Source organism: Dunckerocampus dactyliophorus, chromosome 9, assembly GCF_027744805.1.
Source record: "Dunckerocampus dactyliophorus isolate RoL2022-P2 chromosome 9, RoL_Ddac_1.1, whole genome shotgun sequence".
Taxonomy (NCBI): Eukaryota; Metazoa; Chordata; class Actinopteri; order Syngnathiformes; family Syngnathidae; genus Dunckerocampus; species Dunckerocampus dactyliophorus.
The window spans coordinates 19,843,033-19,854,533 of NC_072827.1; the positions used below are offsets into that span (position 1 = coordinate 19,843,033).

General features: G+C 42.5%; 1 protein-coding gene across 10 annotated transcripts in view; it reads right to left on the reverse strand.

Annotated features, from left to right (window-relative positions):
• Positions 1 to 11,501, reverse strand: part of dgkh (diacylglycerol kinase, eta) — a 68,743-nt gene that overhangs the window by 30,580 nt on the left and 26,662 nt on the right. For 7 of the 10 annotated variants that reach the window (XM_054786780.1, XM_054786774.1, XM_054786772.1 and 4 more), the window contains 2 exons: positions 8,970 to 9,050; positions 776 to 880 (listed from right to left, as the gene is read on the reverse strand). In XM_054786780.1, coding sequence (XP_054642755.1) covers positions 776 to 880; positions 8,970 to 9,050 — 186 coding nt within the window. Of the gene's footprint in view, positions 1 to 775; positions 881 to 6,109; positions 6,292 to 6,492; positions 6,512 to 8,969; positions 9,051 to 11,501 lie in introns of those variants that run through there. The other 3 variants (XM_054786777.1, XM_054786776.1, XM_054786778.1) reach the window with 2 other exon arrangements.

Here is an 11,501-nt window from a genome sequence, read left to right on the forward strand (position 1 = left end):
GTGCACACTTCCACCATCATGACGGTAGGCAAGACACAATTATCTTGCTAATCACTTGTGTTCCCACCTATTTTGACAATAATGTGTTGAGCTGGGTTCAAGAACACCGGGCTGCAAAAAACACCTCTGTCCTACAAATTTGGAAAAAGACATATTCAGTGTATCCTGTGGTGGCATATAAGAGTTTAAGATGTTGAAGACTACTTCCAGTGTACCATTTGTCAAAATAAGTGTCAAGAGCAGCCTCCCGGTGGATGCCCTGCGCAGCAGCGAGAGTGGGCGTTTTGCTCCCAATATAGTGTCACACTTTAAACTGGATGCACGGCAGCAATGTTTATGCCTGCGCATGCACGCTGGTGTGTACCCCTCCTGTGTGAGCTCTGGGGTGCAGCTGCATTGCAGTACAGAAAACAGATTGGGGGGGGTCTTATATAAGATTTCCCTCCTAAATCACCAGCGTATTTGCATGCAGCGCTGCACTTTGCAAATCCGCCGCTTTAATTTATTGCCGTTAGAAGCCATATAAAAGCAAAGTGTCCTGCTTGAACTCAAAATTAATACTTATTGCGGGTCATAAGTAGTCCATATGATAGTCACATGTGTGGTTATGTTACATATATGTGCCTGTGTATACGCCAATGTGATGGTGCTCTGGGACTCCCCTTGTTTGTGTGCGTCTCCTTGCATAAAAAGGTCCGACACATCAATGGTGCTAGTCCCCGGTATTGTCCTCTAACATGCAACCTAACCCCCCTTTGCTAAGGTGTTGTCTTACCTCGTAATGCTCTCTGGACTGGACAGACTTGAGCGAGCTGATCCAGTCCTCCATCTCTTTCCTGTTCTCGGCGCAGAGGATAAGCCTTCGGAAAGGAGTGATCACCTGGAAGAGGGAGATACAGAGGTGAGGTGAGACGAATGTTTTTCAGGCTCTGTCCTCTCGTCAGCCCGCCGGCGCTACTGTGAGGAGAGAGACTTGTCTCTGTCTTTAAGGGAAAAGATGTGCCCCCCCCCCCCCCACCCATTCCATCCCTCTCGCTCTCTCCCTCATTAACTCTTGCTCTCTCTCATCACCTAACACCTTCTCAAGTGTGTTCCACCACTTTCTTTTCTCTCTCTCTCTTCGCTCTTAGCGCTTCACAACGCTCTCTGCCAGATATGTGCTGACAGGCGAAGAGCCACTGTAAAGGCTAAGAGCTTCTAACCCCTCCACCTCACATCCCTCCTGCTGTGTGTGTGTTTAAAGTCTCCCTGATGGACACACAACACATCCACTCTCAACTCTGCATCTCTTATTCATGTGCTTCCTCATCCCGTCGCTCTCGTCGTCTTCTCACAGTGACTTCGCCACAAAGACACCAATGATATTCAAGGCGATAGGTGACCACATTCTGCCATACACGTTTTGCATCTTCTCATACATTCCATTACACAAGTACAATAAAGGATGCACACAGACATGTTTTATCCAAGAGGAGACTGAGGGCAAGCAAAGTGGAGGGTGTGGCATGATTTATGTTCCTGAAAAGTTCCTGCGGTGGAAAAGGGTCAAATCTGAAAAATCTGATCTACCAATGAATGACTAGGCACACTTGGAAGCACAGCATACCAGATACTAGTACCTCTTGCTATGTGCTTTTTGCTAATGGAAGAGAATCAATACTGGGTAGAGCTTTGGTGAGCCAAGGAGTTACTGTGCAGCAGAAAAGGGGAGATAATTGTGGCTGTGTCACGTGGGGATGGTGGAAATGAAGGCAAAATACATCAACGCTAATGAAAAATATATTTTATGGCCCATGTTGAGAGCTCTAGCATCATTATAAATGCGCAAAGCTTGACCTTAGCCAGGAAACATTTGTACAAACAGAAATACCAGTATTGAACATGTAATAGACTAAAAATTCAAGGTTGGAGATGACACAATGTATCCCACCGGACACCTTCTGTTTGTTGTATATTCCAAAACGTAAGTGCAAGAGAACACAATTAAGAGTCTACCTTGTGTAGACATTGGTCAATTATAGTTTCTTCAAATCTTTTTTGAAAAAAGATTTCATAAATGTCTCAAAATTAAAAACTGATTTTTTGACAACAACACTATTGATTTTATCACATCAACTGATAAGATCAACTGTCCAATCAAAACATGTTCTCTTTAACTGATGGACCAGATATTATTCTCCAACCACAATTAAAATCAAAGCAAGCATCTGTTTGATTTTAAAGGCTATCTGACCTACAATGATCAAGGTCACTGAGATGGAAGGTCAAATTGGTGAGTGAACGCATTCTACAAGGTGCAATTTCCAACCTTTTATTGTTATGGCTATATGTCAAAAAAAGAGAGGAAATGGTATTGATTTTGAATGTTAGCCAACACAAGATACTTGAGATTGCCGGGGTTCAAAGGGCACGCATATGCATGTCAAGCTGTTTAATCACCATTAGCCATCTTTGCTATGACTTGCCTTGCTGAATGTTCCTGATTTTGCCTTGATGAATGACCGCCGCCACTGTCAAATAAACAAGGCCCTCATCAATCACCTTAATCACGACCGCAATCAATACGTCCTGGAAGCTCTAGTCAATATCTGCTTACTTCCCAAATAACCTCTGTGTATGTGTTTGTGTGTTCATTGTCCTTTAATTGCCCTCTAGGCTAATTGCATTAGCATTCTTCCACGTTTATCACGTAAGTAGATACGACAGCTCACAAATTACAGAAAGAGCATGTTTGTGCCATGTTTTGACTGTCCAACAATCAGACATTGTAGCATATGAATATTTTGCGAGAATTGAGAATTTCCAAGTCCCTCTAAGAAGCAGTTTGATGGACATTTACATTGTGTGTGTGTACGTTAACAGACTGACGTGTTAACATTACGTGTGTTTGCAAATAGACCGACAGCCACTGACAGTGCATGTGTAGGTTAATTGACAACCAATCATTTACACTGTGTGCGTGTGTGTATGTGACTGGACAGACAGATGTTTACATCATGTCTTTGCATGTGAATAGACTGACTGACATTACATTATCAGTGCACGTGAATGGACAGGCTGGTGTTTTACATTACAGGTGTAAGTGAATAGACGGACAGATGTGTATATCATGTATGCATTAGAATATAGATTATTACAGTATTAGTGTATGAAAATGGACAAAGATATGGTGTGTGAGAATGGGCAGACTTTTAATTGAATTTGAACATGAAAGACTACACAGGCATGTATATTATGTATGTATGAGAATGAGAAACAGATGGTTACATCATATGTGTATGGAAATGGAGCGACATATGAGTCATTATATGATGTTCACATAAGTCAGTTAGGTTTGGCCCGTACAAACCATTTGTGGCAATTGCGAATTGAGCATTTTTTGCCAGCCTCACTATGTGAACCACTACACTACAAAATGATCTTTTGAGGTTTCACTGCCTCCATCTTCCTGTCACAAAAAATTACCTCATGTCTGCCTTTATATTTTTGCACAGCAACTTTGGTTCATAGCGGAATTAAATTTACAAAACTTGCACACGTGTGTGCGTGCTTCACTCGAGTCCCCTATTTCTCAAATTCCTCAGCAGTCCATCAGAGACCATTGTGCCCGTACTCCGATCCAGTGCTGCATCTCTTTGGCTGGCCATTGTCTCTCACATTGTTCTGATTAAGGCAGAAACATTCACTATATGGACAAAAGTTTGAAGAATGCTCCAAGACCTATCCAAAGTAAAAATCAGTCATTTCAAAGGTGTTCCTCAGGGATGTGTTTTAATTCAATTCAATTTCTATCAAGGTCTGCCGTGCAGCAAAAACCTCCCAAATATTCTTCTCAATGAGTGCAAAAATTATCCAAAAGCTTGTAGAAGTTATTACCAGAAGAGTGGAAGCTGTTATTGCTGCAAAGGAAGCACGCATTCCATATTTCTTTCCATTTTCACTTCATATAGGTGGAAAAGCTAGGTGTACTAATACTTTTGTCTTTATTGTGTATTGTTATGTTGGTTACTGTTTAGGCAAAGGGATTTGGAATTGATTATGTCGTAAAATATATGTGTGTATGCGTGTGTGTGTGGTGGTGGTGGTGGTGGTGGTGGTGGGGGGGTTCTCATCTCTCTGCTGGTGTTGCACTGATGTTCCTGTGATTGGTTGTAGGGGAAAACAAAAACAGTCGCTTTCCCAAATTGGCTGCAGGCATCCCTCAAAAAGTGGAAAAACGCCCTTGATGACTGACGTTCCCAACTGTGTGTGCATGTGTGTGTGTGACAATAAGATTCATTACTATTGACTGCGAGAAACTACACAACAATGCACAAAAAAACACTGATGCACGTGCACAAGCCTTGAGGTGCACATCAGCAGTGTAAAGTGGGCGATGGAAACGACCCGAGCTTGTCCAATAACAACGAGTGAGTCAGCGAGAGGGGGTGGAGCTTCCTTGCAGAGTTTGTGATGGGGATTGGGGTTTGTGATGGGAGGGGGGTTGAGCCCTCCCTCTCACATGGACTGCAAGGTGCTTCTTCTGTTCGCTATAGCGACACTGCTTTATCACACATTCACACCTTGTCTCTCTCTATGGTCCTTTACAGCGCACTCTTTTAGTTTGGAATGCATCATATTCTAGACTAGAATTACTTTAGAGTTAGTGGAATTTATGGTGGGAATATATCAAATGTTCTTTTTGCTCTTTTTATTGTCATTGTCCTATATGGCTAGTGCAACACTTTAGTCAACCCAAGTTGTTTCAAATGTGCTATAAAAAATAAAGTTTGACTTGATGTGTTATTGATATTAATTGAAACTTTTTTATTATTTTCTGAGATTTTTCTGTGATCGGCATGTGTAAGTTAATGGACTGATGAACAGAAAGATGTTTACATTACATGTGTATGTGAATGGACAGACAAATATTTACATTACGTGTGGAAAGGAATGGACACACAAATGTTAACATTACATGTGTGATGAAAGACATGGTTAATATAAACATGAAGTACGCACATGAATAGACAGACAGATGTTTAGATTACACATGTACTGTAGGTGAAAGGACAGACAGATGTTAACACTACATGTGTATGTGACTGGATAGACTAATTTTATGTGTCTTATTATATTTGTACATGAGAATGGATAGACTGATAACACTGTGTATTTGACTGGACAGACTGATGTTAACACTAAGACTCATTTTATATGTATGAGAATGGAAAAACAGATGATTATACTACAAGTGTATGAGAATGGACAACCTATTGTTAACATTACATGTGTATGGGAAGGGACAGACATACTGTATGTAATAGTGTGATTACATTGTGTGTGTGAATGGACTCACTTATGCTTACATTATGTACAGTATATATGTGAATGATCACATTATGTTACATCACGTACCTTACGTGTACTGTCTGTATGAACGGAGAAACTGTTATTTATGTAGAAGAATGGACAACCATCTTGAGTGTATGTGAACGGAAATGTTTACATCACATGTCTGAAATAGACACAATGATGCTAACATTATGTGTGTATGTGAATGGACAAACAGATGATTACATTATGTGAGTGTGTAATCAGAGATATATTCGCATATATTCAGAGAGATATTCGCATGCCCTCACCCAAAGTCATCCAGGTTTCTCGCCACCCCTACAAACCAATTGTTAATGGAGCACTGAATGGGAATCCATCCCCATTATGTGAACCATTATACTACTAATGGTCCTTTGTCTAAAAGTCTTAAGGGAACAAAACATTAAAAATCCTCTTTGTCCATTCCTTTGTCCATTGCACCTGTAGGCCATGTCACATGTCTCCCAGCAGCACCCACCTGCACAGAGGACACTAGCAGCCTCGCTCACCATCACGGGGACACCGGCTATAGGGACAAACACACACACACACACACACACACACACACACACACACACACCGCATCATTCAGACAGAGAGAAGCGTTTCTTGTCCAGCCTCTGCGGCACATCTCAGACCATGTAATAACCCCCACCCCACCACCACCACTCTCTGCTGTCGGCAAACATGACTGGCGGTGTCAGAGATGCATACGTGTTCGACCCCCACTACTCCGCTTGGCACGCCGTGTTACCTCCACAGCTTGGGCGGCAATGTCGTAGCCTCACTGCAGGTTTTCCCTCCTCTTCCGTCTTGCTGCCTTCAACGTTTCCCCTTCTTCGGCTCAGTTGTTGACCCCCCGCCCCTTCCGCTCGCCAAGAACTGTCATGTCTGTCGTTCACGCAGTTACATTTCTCACATCTGTTCTATTTTGGGCTGTCCCCTTAGCTTCTCCTTCAACACAATCACCATCCCCTCCTCCTACAGCTCCCCTCCACCCACCTTAATGTCTTCATCCCCATACTCTTGGGATGAAGGCATTATTCATTAAGCCTTGTTGCACACACACACACACACACACACACACACACACACGCACACACACACACGGACACAAACACAGTTAATCTCATTTACTTTCTCAGGTCATTCCCACGAAGGCGTTTCAAGGCGTGTAGCTGAAAATAGCAATATGCTCTCCTCAGGGCGCTGTTCTCCCGACAACGATCCCCCATTCCCCCACTCCACCACCCTCGCTCCTTGTTTCTTAATATAGCATCACCCGGGAAGAGCAGAGACATTTTTAGAAGCGGGAAACTATTTTTAACCACGGCCCTCTGATATTACAGGTTTGTTGCATCACACACGATGCTTCCTTCATGGAAACCATCACCATCTCAAAGTGAAGGTGCCAAAAATTGACTTCAGTTAGCAGCTAAACATTTAATGTAAAAATAGTGAGCATTATTATCTCCTCCATTAACTAATGATTATTTCATATGCAAATATCCTGCTTTCCACTTTTATTTTTCAACTATTGTTCCAATTAATTTGTCAAGTATTGAAGCCTTTTCTGTCTAAAGTATATAAAAATGAACTGACAATAATATTTACAATTGTATTCATGGTTCATTTGAATTAGATGTTAATTTTATAATGCATTTCTAATTCTTGTGTATTTGTCGTCTAATTTATCAATCATTCATTTTCTATGCGGCTTAATCCTTATCCGGAGGGTGTGTTCCAACTATAGGGGGAATCACACTCCTCAGGCTCCCTGTGAAAGTCTATTCCAGGGTGCTGGAGGGAACGGTACAGCCGTTAGTTGAACCTCGACGACAGGAGGTGCAATGTGTTTTTTGTCCTGGTCACAGAACATTGGACCAGCTCTACACCCTTGCAAGGGTACTGGAGGTTACACTGGAGTTTGGTAATTGGTCTACATGTGCTTTGTAGACTTGGAAAAGGCATTCGACCGTATCCCTCGCATGTCCTGTGGGGGGTACTCCGGGAGTACGGGATTGGTGTCACGCTACTACGTGCCATCCGGTCCTTGTACAACCGCAGCAGGAGCCTGGTTCGCATCACCAGCAGTAAGTCGAGCCTGTTCCTTGTGGACGTTGGCCTGTGCCAAGGCTGCCCTTTGTCACCTACCCTCACTTAAGGTCAGTTTTGGGTCACGACCAAAAGAATGATATCGCAGATACAAGTGGCTGAAATGAGTTTCCGTAGCGTGGCTGGACTCACCCTAAGAGATAGGGTGAAGAGCACGGTCATCTGGGAGGGGTTCAGAATAGAGCCGTTGCTCCTTCACATCAAGACGAGCCAGTTGTGGTGGCTCGGGCATCTAGTCTAGATACCTCTTTGGTGAGGTGTCCCGGGCATGCCCATCTGGGAGGAGGCCCTGGGGCAGAGCTAGGACATTATGGAGAGATTATGTCTCACAGCTGGCCTGGGAACGCCTTTGTGTCCTCCCAGGAGGTGGATGGAGACCGGGAAGTCTGGGCTTCCCTACTGAGACTGCCACCCCTCCGAGCTGGACCCGGATAATGGAGGAATGGAGGAAAATGGATGGATGACATCCATCCATCCATCCATCCATCTATCTTCTATGCTGCTTAACCTCACTAGGGTTGCGGGTATGCTGGAGCCTATCCCAGCTGACTTCGGGTGACAGACGGGGTACACCCTGGACTGGTCGCCAGCCAATCGTAGGGCACATATAGACAAACAATCATTTATGCTCACATTCATATTAAAAATGCCTTTATTTACAATACAGTTGCATCTATTCATTTGTTAATAGCTACATTTTAATGAAATTGCATTTTCCTACTGCATTATTAATTTAATTTATTTAAATGTAACCTTATTTAGAAAATACAAGATTTCAATTATTATTTTAAAAATGCATTTAATCAACTAATCTCAACCAGAATTATCTGATCCACATGTGAATGGGAATCCTAATTTGGATCAGCACCAAATTTCACACAATCAAATCAGAAAAAAATTGAGGGCCGCATGGTGGTCTAGTGGTTAGCATGTTGGCCACACAGTTACAGTCAGGAGATCGGGAAGACCTGGGTTCGATTCTCCCTTGGGCATTTTGCATGTTGGGGAGTTTGCATGTTCTTCCCGTGCGTGGGTTTTCTCCGGGTACTCCGGTTTCCTCCCAAAACATGCATGTTAGGTTAATTGGCGACTCTAAATTGAAATGTGAGTGTGAATGGTTGTTTGTCTATATGCGCCCTGCGATTGGCTGGCGACCAGTCCAGGGTGTACCCCGCCTGTCAACTGGGATGGGCTCTAGCATACCCCCACGACCCTAATGAGGAGAAGCGGCATAGAAAATGGATGGATGGAAAAAAATAGAGTCTATACCAAAATGTATACCCATGTCCACCTGTCGACAAAGTGTTGTGCAAATTGGTTGAGCTGTTTTTGCATAATCCTGCTCATATACCCGATAAACAGCACAAAAAAAACCACATGCCTACTTTCCAATAACAAACTCGTAAGACCACCGCACTTACACACAGCACACACCACTTACACACTACACCACCTGACACATTTGAATATTTAGCGTAAAAAAACATAGATCCACTCACCGTGAAGCTGTTGTTGACATTCTTGGTACTGGACTCAGCAACACTGGCATCCGACAGGTCCACCTCGTCAAAGATAAGGGACTGCACAATTAAGAAGAAGAAGAAGAAGAGGGTGAGTGTATCATTTTAAACTTTAGCATGTTTACTCTAGTTGCTATGGGGATGATGATGCGAGAAATGCCTTATAATGAGCAAAGCAGACCTGGAATGGGGAGGGAGGGTGAAACCATCATAAATTTTGATGTTTTTTTTTTTTTAAGAGGTGCTACTTGGCACCTCTAATGCTGATATCACCTTCTCTTAGGATGCTATATGCGCCTGATCCGTCCATCAAAGCAGCAGAAGTACAGCGAGCAGAACCAGAGAACGTGACAAATCCGACTGATGTGATGTGATGTGGAAGGCACACAGCAGAGGTCTTAAAGCGCTGCGGGACAATAACTAACTATGTGTGTGTGTGTGTTCTGGTCTGTCTATCTTTCTGTGGCACTACTGGACACCCAACATTTATTGCAGGGACATTTTTTTTTTGAGAGGACATTTTTCTGATATAATTCTAGGATGAGCTCCTTTCACCTCATTAGAACATACAGTATATACTGTAATTTCCGGTGCATAAGCCGTTAATTCTTTCTTAAACTTTGAACCTTGCTGCTTATACAGCGGTGAAGCTAATTTATGGCTATGTTCTAATCTCGTGACATCTCCTTTACTTGAGAACTAATCATTTAAATCAGGGGTCACCAACGTTTTTTTTGTGAGAGCTACTTTTACAAAATGAAAATGGCCAAGAGCTACTCATTTTTGTAACAATTATTTTTATAGCTTATTTCAACCCAAACAAACCGAATATGCTTGTTTTACCAGAACATTAAGAACATGCTGGGATCCATAACTCACATTTTGCTTTTCAGAATGCATTTCTTTTTAGTGTTCTCACATTAAGGGCACCTCATGTGGTCGTGGGGGGCTACGTGGTGCCCACGGGCACCACGTTGGTGACCCCTGATCTAAATACTGTGCGGCTCATGAGTCAGGGAGTAAACAGTAGCTCTTTCTTTGGCAGGAGCCCATCAAGACCTAGTGATGAAGTGAACTCACGGCAAGCTTGTCAACCCATTGGAAGGTCATTACTCAATATAACGGTGTCGACTTACAAAGAACAGTAAAATCATCACATAGCAACTTAACACTCAAAAGCTAGGTAAGAAATATATATGGCAAGTACCAATACAAGTTTAAAATAAACAATTATTTTAACTTCATCCTAGGGGCGGAACGATTCATCGACTACATCGATGTACCGATTTATGTTCCTATGATTAAACTTTATTGATCTGTGTCTGGCAAGTTTCCATTAAGGACGACATATATCAATTAAACATCGTTTAAAAAGGTAATCAATAGATTACATCAATAATAGGAAATAAAGCTTTGGATTTCAGCACGGCAGGCTTTATATGGATGTGTTTTTAGCACTTTTAATGATAAAGATTGAGTCTGCCTGTCTGTGTCTGCGTCATCGCCACGCGCCATCAGACAACAAAACGTAGCATGGGGATGGCGGATGACAAGCTAGCGAGCGAGAAATAATTAAGCCACAATTGCGGTCCAGTGTGCGGATACACTTTGTTTTTTTGGCTTTTGTAAAGAAGATGTTATAAATAAGTCGCTCGCTGTTTGTAGGATACGTAAAGGTCAAGTGAAATACCAAAGCTACACAACAAATCTCTCCACCCACCTATTAAGACGCCATGGGATTTCACACAACGCTCACTGCCTAGGCACCACCTGCGGTGTTCCCGCGGCAGCAGCGCAAGGTAACGTCAGCTCTGCAGAAGCCTCAGGTCTCGCCAACATGTTTAGGCAGAGACTAGGTAAAATCTGTAATTGTTATTTATTTTTTTGTTTATATCCATAATTAATTTATACCCGATTCCCTTACAAAAAACAACAGGAATCTAGGAAACTTCATGTGCACTGTCCAGTATACAGGTAGTGGTTGAATTTTTGGCTAAAAAGTTGCTGAATCGATTTAAGTTGCTGAATCGTTTTGGATGGTACCGTTCTTAAATGAACCAATATCGTTCTTGAATTATATCGGCAATCATGAATCGTGATACGAATCAAATCATTATTAAAACAAACTCCAATGCTCCAATGCTGTCTCTGTCCACCAGAGGGAGCCAGAGCAGCCCAGAGGGAGGCGGACATCATTGCAGCCAATGAAATGTTTTCCTGGGAAATGCTTTATGGGATGAATTTAAAATAGCTGGGTTTTTAAAAAAATTTTAACCTGGCATTGGTACTTGCTTTGTATATTTCTTACGTAGCTTTTGTGTTAAGATGCTGTGTGTGCTGTGAGATTAGCGTTCTTTGTAAGATGATACCATGAGTCAGACTGTGATATTGAGTAATGACCTGCTATTTACAAGGGGTTGACAAGCTTGCTGTGAGTTTTCTCATAGTTCATGATTGGCTCCTGACAAATAAAGAGCTACCTGCTCCGCACGGACTCATACGCACCACAAT